The sequence below is a fragment of the Pleurodeles waltl genome, chromosome 3_1 (genome assembly GCF_031143425.1).
Source record: "Pleurodeles waltl isolate 20211129_DDA chromosome 3_1, aPleWal1.hap1.20221129, whole genome shotgun sequence".
NCBI classification, from domain to species: Eukaryota; Metazoa; Chordata; class Amphibia; order Caudata; family Salamandridae; genus Pleurodeles; species Pleurodeles waltl.
Genome location: NC_090440.1, coordinates 239501024 through 239520875, shown reverse-complemented (window position 1 = coordinate 239520875; position 19852 = coordinate 239501024). Strand labels below are relative to the sequence as shown.

The 19852-nt window shown below is 45.5% G+C and overlaps 1 protein-coding gene across 4 annotated transcripts in view; it reads left to right on the top strand.

Annotated features, from left to right (window-relative positions):
* Positions 1–19852, top strand: part of CPEB1 (cytoplasmic polyadenylation element binding protein 1) — a 376131-nt gene that overhangs the window by 281314 nt on the left and 74965 nt on the right. For 2 of the 4 annotated variants that reach the window (XM_069222313.1, XM_069222315.1), the window contains 2 exons: positions 5219–5332; positions 5722–5811. In XM_069222313.1, the coding sequence (XP_069078414.1) occupies positions 5219–5332; positions 5722–5811 (204 nt within the window). Of the gene's footprint in view, positions 1–5218; positions 5333–5721; positions 5827–19852 lie in introns of all 4 variants that reach the window. The other 2 variants (XM_069222312.1, XM_069222314.1) reach the window with 1 other exon arrangement.

Sequence of the window (19852 nt, the reverse complement as noted above, 5' to 3'; positions counted from 1 at the left end):
CCCACATGGGCAAGACAACCTTGGTATACAACTCTACTAGACCTTTCACTAGTACTGCATGTCAAACTACCCAACAGGCCAGATCTGTTAACACAACACAAACAACAGATCAGGCATCCAAACCCAGCATCATTGAATCTGGCAATTTGGCTCCTGAAATCCTAGAATTCGGACACTTAGACCTCACACAAGAATGCATGGAGGTCATAAAACAAGCTAGAAAACCTTCCAATAGACACTGCTATGCATCTAAGTGGAAAAGATTTGTTTACTACCATGCCAATCAAATACAACCATTACATGCCTCTACTAAAGACATAGTAGGATACTTACTACATTTGCAAAAAGCAAATCTCGCTTTTTCATCTATAAAAATACACCTCGCAGCAATATCTGCTTACCTACAAACTACTCATTCATCGTCTCTATTTAGAATACCAGTTATTAAAGCATTCATGGAAGGGCTAAAAAGAATTATACCACCAAGAACACCACCAGTTCCTTCATGGAATCTTAACATCGTCTTAACAAGACTCATGGGTCCACCTTTCGAACCCATGCATTCCTGTGAAATGCAATATCTAACCTGGAAGGTCGCATTTCTCATTGCAATCACATCCCTCAGAAGAGTAAGTGAAATACAGGCATTTACCATACAAGAACCATTTATTCAAATACACAACAATAAAATAGTTCTAAGAACAAATCCAAAATTTCTGCCAAAAGTAATCTCACCATTCCATTTAAATCAAACAGTAGAATTGCCAGTGTTCTTCCCACAACCAAATTCTGTGGCTGAAAGGGCACTACATACATTAGACATCAAAAGAGCACTAATGTATTACATTGACAGAACAAAGCTAATCAGGAAAACAAAACAACTGTTCATAGCTTTTCAAAAACCACACATAGGAAATCCAATCTCTAAACAAGGCATTGCTAGATGAATAGTCAGATGCATTCAAACATGCTATCTTAAAGCCAAAAGAGAATTGCCTATTACACCAAAGGCACACTCAACCAGAAAGAAAGGTGCTACAATGGCCTTTCTAGGAAACATTCCTATGAGCGAAATATGTAAGGCTGCAACCTGGTCTACGCCTCATACGTTTACTAAACACTACTGTGTAGACGTACTAAATGCACAACAAGCTACAGTGGGCCAAGCTGTACTAAGAACATTATTCCAAACTACTTCAACTCCTACAGGCTAAACCACCGCTTTTAGGGGAGGTAACTGCTTTCTAGTCTATGCCAAACATGTGTATCTGCAGCAACATATGCCATCGAACTGAAAATGTCACTTACCCAGTGTACATCTGTTCGTGGCATTAGTCGCTGCAGATTCACATGTACCCTCCCACCTCCCCGGGAAGCCTGTAGCCGTTTAGAAGTAGATCATAAATCTTAAACATCTGAACATTTGTAAATAATTATTAGAAACTCTTATCGTACATACATATTCACTCCATTGCATGGGCACTATTTATACCAAACAACTCCATCCTCACCCTCTGCGGGGAAAACAATCTAAGATGGAGTCGACGCCCATGCGCAATGGAGCCGAGGAGGGAGGAGTCCTTCGGTCCCGTGACCAAAAAGACTTCTTCGAAGAAAAACAACTTGTAATACTCCGAGCCCAACACCAGGCAGCGGACTGTGCCAAACATGTGAATCTGCAGCGACTAATGCCACGAACAGATGTACACTGGGTAAGTGACATTTTCAATTTGGCCCCTTCACCACACCACGGGAGATCGGCATGCGGAAGCAATGCCAGTAGTTCCATCAGGTATGTTTTTTTTGTACATTCAGTTCTGACTCCGCCCCCAAAATACTGCAGTACCTGTAGGAGTATAGATGCAGAGTAAATCCAGTTCCTGAGGGGTATACCAGTGTTAGCATATAGATACACCACATGTGGTGTCTCCGACAGGGACCCCCCAGCCCCCCCCCCCCCGAGTTTCTAGTCCCTACGTAGCAAAATGGCCATAGCCAGTGCAAATATAAGGAGACAGGTGGCAGTCCTGTCTAGTACCTCTCTGGAGCTCAGTTTTCCACAATACTGTCGAACCCGTGTGCACATATGCCTCAGGTTCTGTGTAGAGTAGTGTAACCCATGCAGGCAGTCTCCCATTTTCCCCATTACTAACCATAAGTAATTCCAATTCAGCTAATTGAACGATTGTTCGTTGTCCGAGTGCAAGAGCCCATTATTCCTCATCCAGTGGTAAATGTGCTAAGCACCTAAGAATATGGGTATGAACCTGTTCTGGTCCGTGTCCCAGTGCGGGTAACTGTACGAGCAAACGGCCTGCCAGGACCCCACTGAGAATCTTCATCCACATTCAAAAGGGACAGCAGCCTAGATGACGGGTGTACTGGCTATTTAGCAGGTTCAGGGAGTAGCACCACCAGTGACTCATGCATGGAGGTGGGCAGCCTCCCCCTCTGGCGAGTATCATCAAACTTCCAGTAATTTCTCTACTAGTCCACCTGCATAGTATTGATAAAATCAAGCAGAGGCCATCACCTCCTGGTGTTCTTGCAGTTTAGTCATCTGACGGTTGTGAGCTCCTCCTTCGTAAGAGGATCATCCAGGGAAGACCTCATTGTCGCCCAGTTTCAGGAGTCTGTTCCGCAAGGAATGCAGCACCATGTCCCATTATGGTTTGCATGCAAACGACCCAGGTTACCTCTGAATACTTTTATCGCTTTCTGTCTCAATAGGTTTCCTGCCTCATTTTGTAACATTGCAATTGGTTCACAGGTCTCCTGTTGGTCAAGCAAACTATCCAACATGGCCCCTGTTATATCCCCTTTGGTATGCAGCCACGGCCATTAGGCTGTTTGGGTATTTCTCCAGCTGGCACTAGTTGTCGGAGTTCGGTCCGAGCTAGTTACCATTCCCCTAAATTGTCTGGTTGAGAGGGGTGGTCCTATTCTACATCCTGCAGGTGTCCCTCTTGACAGGTGATATCCCTTTGCAATTGTTTCTGTGCACTGTAGGTGGTTCAAGCGTACTCCTCAGTGCTTCTGCCCGTGACCACTAAAGCTGTACTGTTGGCCGTCTACACACCATCTATACTCCGTACAAAGATTAAATATCAGGCACCTGTTTGGGTTAAGGAAGCAGACACAAAACAATCTAATCTGCTATGGGTACCTGTGGCATGTGTAAAACATGAATATACCCCAGAGTGTGGATATTTGTTTTATTTCAATTCCCAAATGAGGTCTAACAATTGTCTTGTCATGTGTAGTTTCTGGGGCATACGGCCTAGTACTCTATCTAGTACACTATGGATTAAAAACACTGCAGTAGTGTTAATTACCCCACTGTAGATTTCCTAAATTCAGTATTAGGAGCATACAAATTTATCAAGCAGATGTAGCCTGTCCACATTTCCACCATGTATCATCTTTGGATCAAGTATGTGGGCCTTATGTTGGAAGAGGATCCCAGGGGCAACCCAAATCAATGCACCTCAGGCATACCCAGAGTACAACGTTGTTTATAATTGCCCTCCATCGTTTTCTTAGACTAGTTATTCAGTTGTTGCACTTAAACACACACACAGCCTCTGCAACAAAAAAAGGTGGTGGACACTCGCCATTGCTTTAGGTAAGCATTATTCTGGCACTTTTCCAGATTTGCCAGTCCTCTCTGATTCCAAGTTATTCATAAACATCAGCCATTACCTTTGTCCCTGTGGAATAACCATTCACCTACAGCTCCCATCACCATGCCTGCACTCATACATACATGGGCCCACCTACGCTGGCCCCACACACTACCTTCTTGAGCAGCCTTCTACCCCATACCTTGAACTTCAAAGTAGAACAAAACTCTAACACCTGCTCCTCATGGGAAGTAAAGCATAAACATGCGCATCCCGTCCCATACCCCATGCTCAAACTAACAAACTGCACATGCAGTGAAAAGTGCTTCAACGCTATGCTAGAGATTAGAATGCAGTCAGCATAACGGGGCCATAGCACTCAAGTGGTTCTCACAAAGCCTAAACACCTTAGTCCATTCATCTCCTGCCAGTATATAATAAACATAGCAGTGTCCAGCATATGTTAATGTGTTAACTGTGGACTCCCCTCCCCCCAAGCAGCAGTCACTTTTTTCAGGGCAGCCCCTCTGTACTGGCCTAGCCTGATTCTGGAGGGTTTCGTCTCCCCCAGACATCAAACTCAAAACCGCCTCATACCAAAGTGTTAAATGAGCAGCTGAATATCACACAGTACAAATGCATACCACAGAGGAGTAAGTAGGGTTTCTGGTAGACACTCGAAGACAGCACGCTCAGTGCAATACCTACCAATGGTAGGGTTCATGCTCGAGGTCTCTACAAAGATTTTTAAAGACCCAAGACTAGTCCTGACACCACACATTGAGAGTAACTATAAACCTACTCCCACAGACCCTTTTATATAGGGACAACCAACAAACTCCCTAAAGGTTAAAACAGCAAGGAAGAGAGCAGCTTCCCAAATTACTGGAAACACGCCTCACTAAATGAAGTAGGCACATAGATGTGGCAAGGAAAAAGGGGGCAGTGGGGCACACAATTTTGGCATAGCTAACCTGACAGGATGTCTATCTAGATACCTGGGACATTATGGAAGACCTAAAACATCTCCCAGAACAGTACAGGAGAAAGGGGGAAGGGCATGGTTGCAGAGCTTACACAAAGCCCTTATTAGATGTCTAGTTCTCCGATTGCACTCTGACCTGCCTCCACACCACACACATTCAGTAATAACTGCTTTTTATCTGCATATGGAAAAGGATATCGGTAGCTGCAGATGAAGATTTAAAAGGTGGTAGAATGTGCATCCTTGGAGCACACCAAGATGCCAGTTTTTAGGCCACGATTTTTAGTCTTGCATTTTGCACCCAATGAAAGCATGTAATGGTCAGTAGAACCCTTAGGTTGAGTACCAGTCTCCTGATGGATCTAACTGAATCAGATCTCCAACATTGTTGGTATCCACAAAGATGCATGCCTGATGAGCATTCGTTCTGCTTTACTTTTGACACAAGCAAACTGTCCATTAAAAACAAGTACTTCTCAAACTTATTGAATAATAGGAGGGCTGAAGTACTTTACCAAAGTTACTAAAGTTTCAAAATGGTGCTGTTCAAATCATAAGGACAGCAGTCCATATGTTAGATCTGCTGTTTACAAAGTCAATCTATTTTCAGCTGTGAATGAAGCCACCTGCACCTGGAGTGGACAGCTTCCCCCTCGTAACTACAAGAACCCAGTCTACTCTTGCAAAGTGTTTCTTGGAGGCGTTCCCTGGGATATCACTGAAAGTAAGTCTGTGCAGATTGGTTTTTTTTTACAGAAATTACATGCTTGACATAAGCCTTTGTTTGGTCACCAGTTCAAATTACTTATATCTGGTTTTATTATGTAATTCAAACTGGGGAAGAAATGCCACCTTGGAATTGGGTGTTACTAGGAAAGGTGACTTATAAATGTTTCAGCTCTGATGGTTGACGAGTTATTGTTGGTAGCACTTAGACAAATTATGTAGCATTGGACAGAATGGGGTGAGCAAAGTGTGATGGATCCTAAGATCCCCTGCCTAAATTTAACATGAGGAGACAGTTGGTTGGCGGTGAATGTTTGTATGCTAACAATGTATGAAAATAGGTGGTTGTGCAATTTTGAGTAAACCTTCTCCTTTTCTTTCACACAGCTGGGCTGATAAACACATTCCGTGTATTTGGCTCCCTCAGTGTAGAATGGCCCGGTAAGGATGGCAAACACCCTCGCTGCCCTCCTAAAGGTAATATGCCTAAAGGTAATAAAGACATGGTAGGATTATATTTTTCCTTATTCAGAGCACTGAGGGATCCTGGGATATCACTGGTGATGGTAATTTGCTCACTGCTCTTGTTCTGCACATTGGTGATTTTTTTTTTTTCTTTCTTTGAGGGTATTGGAGCACTTTGTCATTAAATCCGGCCTAAATCAGTTGTGAATATAGTGCAGTTGATCTAAAGTCTTGGGCAGTTACAAAAAAAGTGTCCTTGATGCATGGTGGGTGTTTGCTTTCTGTAACTCCAGACACTTTGGTATTGAGGAATGGGCTACAGATACTTGTGCAATCACTTCTGTAAGCCAGATTATGCTGGGGAACATATTGGAAACCTTATGTTAAGGAGTCTCTTTTGCATGGAGGGGGAGATGTGGTCCCATACATATGAGGAAAAAGCCCTGCTCCTGTGTTGAAAATGTGGGCACACAGGCATAGAAGCTGTTGGGCCCACTGACTGCATGCCACAAACAGCTGGGGCACATAGCTCTCCTTGAGGGTGTAACTTAAAGGGGTTGGGACAGCGGGTGCTAAGGATGCCAAAACATCCCTCTTGCAGACAGGTGCAGTGACTGGTTGTACCAGTTTGCAGCAGGAGCTGACAGTGTGGCACAACGCTGTCAGGCTTTACTTAAAGCAACATTGGTTAATTATTTCAGAGTACCATCATGGATGATAAGTAATTGACACGACTCAACCACTAATTTATAAAAATAGAGCAAGTTTTTATAAATGTAGACACCAAAACTTAGTCAATTAGATACATGTAACTGGAGTTATGGATTTTCGAAGGAAGAATGAATCGGTGCAGTACACAGCTGCCAAACTCATGTTTCAGTTAATTGAGAAGAGTGACAATCGATCACTTGTAGGCAGAATCCACAGGGAATTAAGGTGATGCGGATCCCAAGACCCAGATTCAGCAGTCAATAAAACTTTATCTGGCTTGAAGTGTCCGGGTGCAGAGTTGTCCTGGCTATCCTTGTTGCTGAAAACTGGTGCCACAGTTGATAAAATACACACTTGTGGCAATCTGTCACTTGCAGGTTGAGTTCAGGGGAACCACTGGAGGTTAAGCTGGGGTGGGTCCTTGAACTAAGGTTCCCCAGGCAGTACAACTAGAACTCATAATGGCTAGGGTGCAGAGTGATTCTGGCTGTCCTTAGTACTGAAAGTGGGAGATGCAGGTGCTGGGTTTACCCTTTAAGTGGTGGTGAGGAGGAAAAGATGCAAAAGCTAGACAGTAGAGCCACTGAAGTGGGTAGTTGAAGGTGTGGGGTTTCCTCAAGGTGCACTGTCAAGTAAAGGTGGTGATAGCCTAAATGGCCACCATCGAACCTTGGCAGTGGCAGACACTGACTTGCACATCCTGGAGTCCAGAGGTCAGGACTTCATTTCCCACAATGCACTAGACTTTCACTTTTGGACGCTCCCTTGGTGGGCCTGATGGCAAGTGAATCTGGGTTCCAGGATCGTGTTCTTGTGGGCTGCAGGGGACTAGTATCTCTAATCCTAGGGAGTTGTCGAGTTGCCTTTGGTGCCCCCGATAAGTTCTTCACTTTGAAACTGGTCTCTGGTCAAGTTGCAGGGTGGATGTCACAGGTGCAGAACTTCGCACCTTTTCTTTGTGCAGGTCCTGAAATCACACTCTGGCCTTTGTCATTGGGTACAAGTCTAATCACATCTGCAGTTTTGGGCTCAGGGGTGCCCCTTAACTCCTGGACATACGTGTTTTAGAGGTGTGGGTGCAAGTGGCCAATGGGCTACTAGCCTCCACAGCTAAGCTGCCCCCTAAGGTGGCCACATCTAGGGCAGGGTGTCACCTTTTCTACCCAGAAGCCTCCATTCTGTCACTTTAAAAATTGCAGAACACATCCTTGGCTGCACAGATCAGGTAGCCCACCCTAGAGGTGTGGCTAGCCTTATGGAGGTATATGCCGCCTGGCGATGTAATTTTCTCACCTGCCTGGGTGCAAATGTGCCTGGAGCAAGGAGGATAGTTTTGACCTCTGGGGGACAGCCTACCTGGATATCAGAGGTGGTGTACTCTTTGAAGCTCACTGCCTTGATGTGCCACTTCACTAGCCATCCTGCCAGGAAGGGAGCTGCAACCTCAACCGCCCCAGGTAGGCTTTTGTTTCAGACGCCTAGGAGTGTTCACACTTTGTTGCAGAGGTCCGAATCGGATGCCCAGGTGCCAGGTCATGTTGGTCTATGGCAAGCTGACCACCTTTAGTTTCCTTTAATTGAAAAGGACACTATAGTGGCATATAAGCTTGCAGTTACACGTCCACACATTTATTGTAATGCACCCTGCCTCCTGGGCTCAGGAGGCCTACCTTGGGGGTGACTGTCATATATTAAAACAGTGAGACTGCAACACATGATGTGGGCAAAGTCGAAGTGGAGCGGTTTGCACTTCCTGCAATCTACAATGGCAGGCATGTCATAGGTTTACTTGATTCACTCAGGGTGACATAGTGCTGCAGGCCCTGGTGACCCCTTTAACTCCCATGCCCTGGGCACCACTGGTACCATTTACTAGGGACCGATAAAGGTGTGGGGGGGGAGGGGGTCTGTTAAAGTCCTTGTTAATTGAGGATAGTAATTCTCTTATTTAGGGAGAGGACTGACACTGGTACCTGGTTAGCAGCTCCAGTGCATTTTCAGTCTCCTAACAAGCCACATTGGGGCAGGTAGTGTAGGGTGGCCATACAAAAAGGGCACTTTCCTACAGAGTACATCTGGTGATTCATTCTTGCACTCATCCACCCTCTGATACCATTACACTAAACTCCAATGTATGCAAGATAAATAAAAATACTAAGAGTAGGAAACAGACTTCAACGCAGTGGGTATAGGATTGGAAAAAAGAATAAAAACCTAGTAGTGTCACTTTTTTAGTGATATTTCCATGGCCACATTGTTCTGAACCAACTTGTTTGAATAGTAAAACAATGATACACTAGGGACCACAACATTCCATAGTGTGTGAGTAAGTAACCATTCGGGATTCAGCAAACTGCAGATGAGGTGCGAAGTAAGTGGTCCTTAGCAATTCCTTGGGAGCTGTAGTATTAAGATATTAAATTAAAAGGAATTAAATGAAAGGGAAACTGTAGAACAAAGCCAGTCCTGACATTGACGTGCGTGCTCTAGGTGGATGTGCACATGTAGTCAGAAAATCATTCACAGGCAAGAGCCAGTGACTGACAAAACCATTACCCTGTGCAGTAAGCTGTTCATGGATGGAAGAAAAGTGTAAATGGCACTCAGACCAGTGACAGGGGCTTGTGGCTAGCCCTCTTCTAAGTCTGTGTATTTAGATACACACACACACCAGTGTGTGTGTGTATATATATATGTATATATGTGTATATATATGTTCGATGGCATGTGTAGCTGCAGATACACATGCTTTCACATCCCACCATCTAGTGTTGGGCTCGGAGTGTTACAAGTTGTTTATCTTCGAAGAAGTCTTTTTCGAGTCACGAGATCGAGGGACTCCTCCCCTTTCGGCTCCATTGCGCATGGGTGTCGACTCCATCTTAGATTGGTTTTTTTCCCGCCATCGGGTTCGGACGTGTTCCTTTTCGCTCCACGCTTCGGTTCGGAAAGTTAGTGGAAAATTCGACGGTATTGTTTGCGTTTGGTATCGGGTTAGTTACAACAGATCGACACCGAATTTTGAAGAGCTCCGGCGGCCCTTCGGGGTTTTCGATTCCCCGGTGGGGCCTGGTCGGCCCGACCGCGTGCGTCTTCGAGGCTAATGGAACGGACCCCATTCAGCTTCTGCCCCGAATGTCACAAAAAGTATCCTTAGACAGATCAGCATTTGGTCTGTAATTTGTTTGTCGCCAGAACACAAAGAGGATACCTATGAGGCCTGTCGAGCATTTTGATCCAGAAAGACCTTAAGGGACCGAAGAGCAAGAAGACTACAGATGGAGTCGGTGCCGACAGGACAAAAACACATGGAGGAAGAGGAAGCCTCCTCCATCGAGGATTCGGACTCCGAAGAGGTCGATCCTGAACAGACGCCGAAACCCGTGAGTAAGACGTCGATACACAAGACTCACGTAAAGACCAAAGCCCAGGGGACGCCACTGCCAACAGGCCATGGCTCAACCCGAAAAATAGGTGACCGGCCATCGGCACCGAAAAAGGGTATGCATGTGTCGAAGTCATCCGACTCCGGTCGAGATACCGGCACAGAGCACACTCGACCCGAGACACCGGGTCAGAGCAGACTCAACCCCGAGACACCAGGTCGGAGCAGTCTCAGCACCGAGAGAGCGGCACAGAGAAATCAGTACGCCGAAGAGCAAAAAAGTGTTGTCGGAACCGAAAAAGGCAGCCGAAAAGGTTTCGATACCGAAACATCCGGCCTCGGAACCAAAATCAAGTTCCTACACAGAGGAACAAGGCCTGTCCTCACAAATGCACACACATAGATTTGGACAGTAACTGGAGACAATGGAGCCAAACTACACCCAAAGAAGGCTCCACATCCAAAATGAAACAGGGAAGATCAGTACTCTCCCTCCGATTCGAGTGAAACGAAAACTTGCCTTCCAAGAGAAAGACAAGCAGCTACAGGCGAAGGTGGCTAAACAAGTAACCCCGCCACCATCTCCAACGCTCTCCACAACAATCACCAGTAGCCACTCCACCAATGATGCAATCCCCAACTCATACAGGGATGAGTCAGGATGATCCAGACGTGTGCGATCTTTATGATGCGGCAGTGTCCGATAACAGTCCCGACTGTTATCCAGCTAGACCGTCACCACCTGAGGACTACACCGCCTACGACAAGTGGTGTCCAGGGCAGCGGCGTTTCATAATGTCGGCATACATGCGGAGCCAATTGAAGACCACTTTCTGTTTAATACACTGTCGTCCACACACAGCCAATACCGGAGCCTCCCCATGCTACCTGGAATGCTAAAACACTCCAAACAAGTATTTGAGGAGCCTGTGAAAGGAAGGGCCATTACTCCAAGGGTGGAGAAAAAATATAAACCGCCACCAACAGACCCCGTGTACATCACACAACAGCTAGCGCCAGACTCAGTGGTAGTAGGGGCAGCTCGCAAGAGGGCAAACTCACACACTTCAGGAGATGCACCACCTCCAGACAAAGTCGTAAGTTCGACACGGCAGGGAAAAGAGTGGCGGCACAGGCAGCAAACCAGTGGCGTATTGCCGAATCACAGGCTTTGTTAGCCAGATATGATAGAGCTCATTGGGACGAAATGCAACACTTTATAGAACATTTGCCCAAGGAGTTCCAAAAGAGAGCACAGCAAGTGGTGGAAGAAGTACAGAGTATCTCAAACAATAAGATACGGTCTGCCATGGATGCGGCAGACACAGCTGCTAGAACTGTAAACACAGCAGTGACAGTACGGAGACATGCATGGCTGCGTACATCAGGATTCAAGCCGGAAATGCAACAAGCCGTGCTAAGTATGCCATTTAACGGACAGCAGTTGATTGGGCTGGAGGTGGACACTATCGAAAAACTTAAAAAGGACACTGATACAGCCAAAGCCATGGGCGCACTCTACTCCCCACAGAGCAGAGGCACATTTCGTAAAACACAATTTAGAGGGGGGGTTTCGGGGACAAAGCACGGAACCCACAACCTCACAAACAAGGCCCACTTATCAGAGCCAATACCAGCGGGGAAGTTTTCGGGGACAATATAGAGGGGGAAAATTCCAAAAGAGTAGAGGGAAGTTCCAAAGTCTCAAAACTCCACAAAACAAGCAGTGACTTCGACGTCACAAATCCACAACACCTGTGGGGGGGGGGGAGACTAACAAGGTTCTACAAACAATGGGAGGAAATAACAGACACTTGGGTCCTAGCAATTATCCAGCATGGTTATTGCATAGAATTTCTCAAATTCCCTCCAAATGTCCCACCGAAAAAACACACAATGTCAAAATACACGGATCTTCTACAACTGGAGATCAAAGCGTTGTTACAAAAAGATGCAGTAGAACTAGTACCAATTCATCAGAGAGGAACAGGAGTTTACTCGCTGTACTTTCTCATACCCAAAAAGGACAAAACTCTAAGACCTATATTACAGAACATATCTACATCAGATCACTTTCACATGGTGACATTACAGGACGTAATCCCATTGCTCAAACAACAAGACTACATGACAACACTAGACCTAAAGGATGCATACTTCCATATACCGATACACCCTTCACACAGAAAGTACTTAAGGTTTGTATTCCAAGGGGTACATTACCAATTCAAAGTGTTGCCATTCGGGATAACCACTGCGCCAAGAGTTTTTACAAAATGCCTGGCAGTAGTAGCTGCTCATATCAGAAGGCAACAAATACATGTGTTCCCATACCTAGACGATTGGTTAATCAAAACCAACACGCAAGAACGGTGTTCACAACACACAAAGTATGTCATAGAAACCCTCCATAAACTAGGTGTTCGATGGCATCTGTCGCTGTGATTCACATGGAATGCATGAGCTCGCCATCTGGTGTTGGGTCGGAGTGTTACAAGTTGTTTTTCTTCGAAGAAGTGTTTTCGAGTCACGGGACCGAGTGACTCCTCCTTCTGTGCTCATTGCGCATGGGCGTCGACTCCATCTTCGATTGTTTTCTTTCCGCCATCGGGTTCGGACGTGTTCCTGTCGCTCCGAGTTTCGGAACGGAAAGATAGCTGAAAACGGAAGATTTTCGACGGTATCGTTGCGATCCGGTTCGAGATACACATACGACGACGCGTTGAACATCGAAGCGCTTCGGTGCCCTTCGGGGTAGATTTCGGCACCCCGTCGGGTCCTAGTCGGCCCGACCGCGTGGAGAACAACGCCGATGGAACGGACCCCGTTTCGATTCTGCCCCGAATGCCACAACAAATATCCTTATACGGACCTACACTCGGTCTGTAACCTGTGCCTGTCACCCGAGCACAGCGAAGAATCCTGTGAGGCCTGTCGGGCGTTCCGGTCCCGAAAAACTCTGCGCGACCGTCGAGCGAGAAGACTGCAGATGGCGTCCACGCCAAAGGAGCGTCAACAGTTCGAGACAGAAGAGGAACAGGAGGAATCCTTTTCCATACAGGATTCAGACTCCGACGAGCTAGACTCGACAAAAACTGTGAGTAAGACGTCGAGATCAGACCTTAAAAAAGGAAAGAAGGCCCAGGGGACGCCACTGCCAACCGGCCATGGCTCCACCCAAATTCTCGGTGACCAACAATCGGCACCGAAAAAGGCCCATTCAGTGTCGAGATCGTCCGACTCCGGTCGAGACACCGGCACGCAGCCTCCTCGGGACCGAGAGAGTGCTAAACAGAAGCATCGACACCGAGAGTTCGGTGTCGACACGGATCGACGCCGAGACAGTGGCGCCGAAGACCATAGAGGCCAAGAATTTTCGGCACAGAAAGAGGAAGGTTACCTCTGAGCCGAAAAAACAATCAACAGGGTTTTCGGAGCCGAAAAAAGCGACATCAGACCCAGTTTCTGGCTCCTATACTGAAGAGCATTCTATGTCTTCTCAAATGAAGAAACATAGATTTGAGCAAGAACTGCAATCCACTGACGTGGATCACACGCAAAAGCGTATCTTTATTCAGCAGTGGACTGGGAAGATCAGTACCCTTCCACCTGTCAAACGAAAGAACGCTTCAGTTTACTTCTCAGCAACAAACAGCACAAAAGGTAACACCTCCTCCCTCACCTCCACCTGTAACTCCGGCTTCGCCAACTTACACCCCGTCACATTCGCCAGCTCACACCGCCATGAGCCACGATGACCAAGATCAGGATGCGTGGGACTTGTACGACGCACCAGTGTCTGATAACAGCCCAGACACATACCCAACAAGGCCATCACCACCGGAAGACAGCACAGCCTACTCACAAGTGGTGGCTAGAGCAGCACTATTCCATAATGTGGAACTCCACTCGGAACAAGTAGAGGATGATTTTTTATTTAACACCCTCTCTTCAACCCACAGCTCCTACCAAAGCCTGCCGATGCTCCCAGGCATGCTACGCCATGCAAAGGACATTTTCAAGGAGCCAGTTAAAAGTAGGGCAGTGACGCCTAGGGTGGACAAAAAGTATAAGGCGCCTCCTACGGACCCTGTATTCATCACCTCTCAGCTGCCACCAGATTCTGTGGTGGTAGGGGCTGCCAGAAAACGGGCAAATTCACACACTTCTGGGGATGTACCTCCCCCAGATAAAGAAAGCAGGAAGTTCGATGCAGCCGGGAAGAGGGTTGCTGTCCAAGCAGCAAACCAGTGGCGCATCGCAAATTCACAAGCGCTGCTTGCGCGATACGACAGAGCCCACTGGGATGAGATGCAGCATCTCATTGAACATCTCCCAAAAGATCTGCAAAAAAGAGCAAAACAGGTTGTTGAGGAGGGTCAAAACATTTCCAACAATCAAATACGCTCCTCCATGGATGCAGCAGACACAGCCGCAAGGACCATTAATACGTCGGTTACCATCCGTAGGCACGCATGGCTCAGAACGTCTGGATTCAAGCCAGAAATTCAGCAGGCAGTGCTTAACATGCCAGTCAACGAAAAACTTCTGTTCGGTCCGGAGGTCGACACAGCCATAGAAAAGCTCAAGAAGGACACTGACACTGCCAAGGCCATGGGCGCACTCTACTCCCCGCAGAGCAGAGGATCTTATAACACCTTCCGCAAAACATCTTTTAGAGGAGAGTTTCGGGGTCAGCCCACACAAGCTAGCACCTCACAATCCGCACCGCCCACCTACCAGGGACAGTACAGGGGAGGTTTTCGGGGCCAGTATAGAGGGGGGCAATTCCCTAGGAATAGAGGAAGATTTCAAAGCCCCAAAACCACTACCAACAAGCAGTGACTCACACGTCACTCACCCCTCCCACACAACACCAGTGGGGGGGGAGGATACGTCAATATTACGAAGCATGGGACAAAATAACTACAGACACATGGGTCCTAGCAATTATCCAACATGGTTATTGCATAGAATTCCTGCAATTCCCCCCAGACATACCACCAAAATCACAAAATTTATCAAAATACCATTCACAGCTTCTAGAGATAGAAGTTCAAGCACTACTGCAAAAAAATGCAATAGAATTAGTACCAAGCACACAAATAAACACAGGAGTTTATTCACTGTACTTCTTGATACCAAAAAAGGACGAAACACTGAGACCAATTCTAGACCTCAGAGTAGTAAACACATTCATCAAATCAGACCACTTTCACATGGTCACACTACAAGAAGTGTTACCATTGCTCAAAAAACACAACTACATGACAACCCTAGACCTCAAGGACGCATATTTCCATATACCAATACATCAATCACACAGGAAATATCTAAGGTTTGTATTCAAAGGAATACATTACCAATTCAAAGTATTGCCTTTTGGTTTAACAACCGCTCCAAGAGTATTCACAAAATGCCTAGCAGTAGTCGCTGCACACATCAGAAGGCAGCAAATACATGTGTTCCCGTATCTAGACGACTGGCTAATCAAAACCAGTTCGCTCACACAATGCTCAAACCACACAAATCAAGTCATACAAACCCTCTACAAACTAGGGTTCACCGTCAACTTTGCAAAATCAAACATTCTGCCAAGCAAAGTACAGCAATATCTAGGAGCCATAATAGACACGACAAAAGGAGTAGCAACGCCAACCCCACAAAGGATCCACAGTTTCAACAGTCATTCAACACATGTCTCCAAACCAAACAATACAAGCAAGAACAATACTACAGCTCCTAGGCATGATGTCCTCATGCATAGCCATTGTCCCAAACGCAAGACTGCACATGAGGCCCTTACAACAGTGCCTAGCCTCACAGTGGTCTCAAGCACAGGGTCACCTTCTAGATCTGGTGTTGCTAGACCGCCAAACTTACCTCTCGCTTCTATGGTGGAACAGTATAAATTTAAACATAGGGCGGCCTTTCCAAGACCCAGTGCCACAGTACGTAATAACAACAGATGCTTCCATGACAGGGTGGGGAGCACATCTCAATCAACACAACATAAGAGGACAATGGAACATACATCAAACAAAACTGCATATAAATCATCTAGAATTATTAGCAGTTTTTCAAGCACTAAAAGCTTTCCAACCAATCATAACCCACAAATACATCCTTGTCAAAACAGACAACATGACAACGATGTATTATCTAAACAAACAAGGAGGAACACATTCAATGCAGTTAAGCTTGTTAGCTCAAAAAATATGGAAGTGGGCAATCCACCATCAAATTGGTCTAATAGCACAGTTTATTCCGGGGATCCAGAATCAGCTGGCAGACAATCTCTCTTGATCACCAGCAAGTCCACGAATGGGAAATCCACCCACAGATTCTGAACACCTACTTCACACTCTGGGGAACACCACAAATAGACTTATTTGCAACAAAAGAGAACGCAAAATGCCAAAACTTCGCGTCCAGATACCCACACAAGCAATCCCAAGGCAATGCCCTATGGATGAACTGGTCAGGAATATTTGCTTACGCTTTTCCTCCTCTCCCTCTCCTTCCTTACCTAGTAAACAAATTGAGTCAAAACAAACTCAAACTCATTTTAATAGCACCAACGTGGGCAAGACAACCCTGGTACACAACACTGCTAGATCTGTCTGTAGTACCACACATCAAACTACCCAACAAACCAGATCTGTTAACGCAACACAACCAACAGATCAGACACCCAGACCCAGCATCGCTGAATCTAGCAATCTGGCTCCTGAAATCCTAGAATTCGGACACTTACAACTTAGCCAAGAGTGTATGGAAGTCATAAAGCAGGCCAGAAGGCCATCCACTAGACACTGCTACGCAAGTAAGTGGAAAAGATTTGTTTGGTACTGCCATCATAATCAGATACAACCACTAGATGCAACTCCAAAACATATAGTAAATTACTTGCTCCATTTACAAAAAGCAAAGCTAGCCTTCTCTTCTATTAAAATACACCTTGCAGCAATATCTGCATACCTGCAAACTACCTATTCAACTTCCTTGTATAGGATACCAGTTATCAAAGCATTTATAGAAGGGCTTAAAAGAATTATACCACCAAGAACACCACCTGTTCCTTCATGGAACCTAAACGTGGTTCTAACAAGACTCATGGGCCCACCTTTCGAACCCATGCACTCTTGCGGAATACAATTCCTAACCTGGAAAGTTGCCTTTCTCATCGCCATTACATCTCTAAGAAGAGTAAGTGAAATTCAAGCGTTCACAACACAAGAGCCTTTTATACAAATACATAAAAATAAGGTCGTCCTACGACCTAATCCAAAATTTTTACCAAAAGTTATTTCACCATTCCATCTAAATCAAACGGTAGAACTACCAGTATTTTTCCCACAGCCAGATTCTGTGGCTGAAAGAGCACTACATACATTAGATGTCAAAAGAGCATTAATGTACTACATTGACAGAACAAAGAACATCAGAAAAACTAAACAGCTATTTATTGCATTCCAAAAACCTCATGCAGGTAACCCAATATCAAAACAAGGTATAGCCAGATGGATAGTTAAATGCATCCAAATCTGCTACCTTAAAGCAAAAAGACAACTGCCCATTACTCCCAGGGCACATTCAACAAGGAAAAAAGGTGCTTCAATGGCCTTTTTAGGAAACATCCCAATGCAGGAAATATGTAAGGCAGCCACTTGGTTTACGCCTCACACATTCACCAAACACTACTGTATAGATGTGCTATCCGCACAACAAGCTACAGTAGGTCAAGCTGTATTAAGAACTCTATTTCAGACAACTTCTACTCCTACAGGCTAAACCACCGCTTATGGGGAACTAACTGCTTACTAGTCTATGCATACCATGTGTATCTACAGCGACAGATGCCATCGAACTGAAAATGTCACTTACCCAGTGTACATCTGTTCGTGGCATCAGTCGCTGAGATTCACATGGACCCACCCACCTCCCCGGAAGCCTGTAGCAGTTCAGAAGTTACCTTCAATTTTGTACATTTGTATATATATTACTTAATCCTTTAATAGGTACATACTTACATTTTTCATTGCGCGGGCACTATTACTATAGTACAACTCCTACCTCACCCTCTGCGGGGAAAACAATCGAAGATGGAGTCGACGCCCATGCGCAATGAGCACAGAAGGAGGAGTCACTCGGTCCCGTGACTCAAACACTTCTTCGAAGAAAAACAACTTGTAACACTCCGACCCAACACCAGATGGCGAGCTCATGCATTCCATGTGAATCTCAGCGACTGATGCCACGAACAGATGTACACTGGGTAAGTGACATTTTCATTCTCACTCAACTACACAAAGTCACACCTTCAGCCGTGTCAAACACAGCAATACTTGGGGGCGACAATCAACACAACAAAAGGGATCGCCACTCCAAGTCCGCAAAGGGTACAGGCATTTCACAATGTAATACAGGCCATGTATCCAAAACAAGATACAAGTCAAGATGGCGATGAAACTACTAGGCATGATCTCCTCATGCATAGCCATTGTCCCAAACGCAAGATTGCACATGCGGCCCTTACAACAGTGCCTAGTATTACAAGGGTCACAGGGTCAATTCTAGATCGTGTTGATAGACCGCCAAACATACACCTCGCTTCAATGGTGGAACAATATAAATTTAAACCAAGGGCGGCCTTTCCAAGACCCAGTGCCTCAATATGAAATAACGACAGATGCCTCCATGATAGGGTGGGGAGCACACCTCAACCAACACAGCATCCAAGGACAATGGGATACTCAGCAGAGACAGTTTCACATAAATCACTTAGAACTACTGGCAGTATTTCTAGCGTTGAAAGCATTTCAACCTATAATAAGACACACACATTCTTGTCAAAACAGACATGACAACGATGTATTATCTGAACAAACAAGTAGGAACACACAACACCGTGGTCTCCTGGCACAGAGTATGGCATTGGGCGATTCACAACCGCATTTGCCTAATAGCACAGTTTATTCCAGGGATTCAGAATCAGTTAGCAGACAATCTCTCTTGGGATCACCAGCAGATCCACGAATGGGAGATTCACCCCCAAATACTACACACCTACTTCCAAAGATGGGGAACACCACAAATAGACCTATTTGCAACAAAAGAAAATGCAAAATGCCAAAACTTCGCATCCATATACCCACAGGATCAGTCTCAGGGCAATGCGTTATGGAGGAGTTGGTCAGGGATATTTGCATACGCTTTTCCCCCTCTCCCATTCCTTCCATATCTGGTAAACAAATTGAGTCAAAACAAACTCAAACTCATACTAATAGCACCAACTTGGGCAAGACAACCTTGGTATACAACACCACTAGACCTCTCAGTAGTGCCTCATGTCAAACTACCAAACAGACCAGATCTGTTAACCCAACACAAACCTATCAGACACCCAAATCCAACATCGCTGAATCTAGCAATTTGGCTCCTGAAGTCTTAGAATTCGGACATCTGGACCTCACACAGGAATGTATGGAGGTCATAAAACAAGCTAGGAAACCAACCACAAGACATTGCTATGCAAATAAGTGGAAAAGATTTGTAATTACTGCCATAATAAACAAATACAACCCTTACACGCATCTGATAGACATAGTCAGCTACCTACTGCATTTACAAAAGTCAAAGCTAGCTTTTTCATCTATTAAAATTCATCTCACCGCTATTTCAGCTTATCTGCAAATTATGCATTCAACATCACTATTTAGGATCCCAGTCATAAAGGCCTTTATGGAGGGTCTGAAAAGAATTATCCCACCAAGGACGCCACCAGTTCCTTCGTGGAACCTTAACATTATCTTAACACGGCTCATGGGTCCACCGTTTGAACCCATGCACTCATGTGAGATACAATACTTCACATGGAAAGTAGCATTTCTAATTGCCATCACAGCTCTAAGAAGAGTAAGTGAGATACAAGCATTTACCATACATGAACCCTTT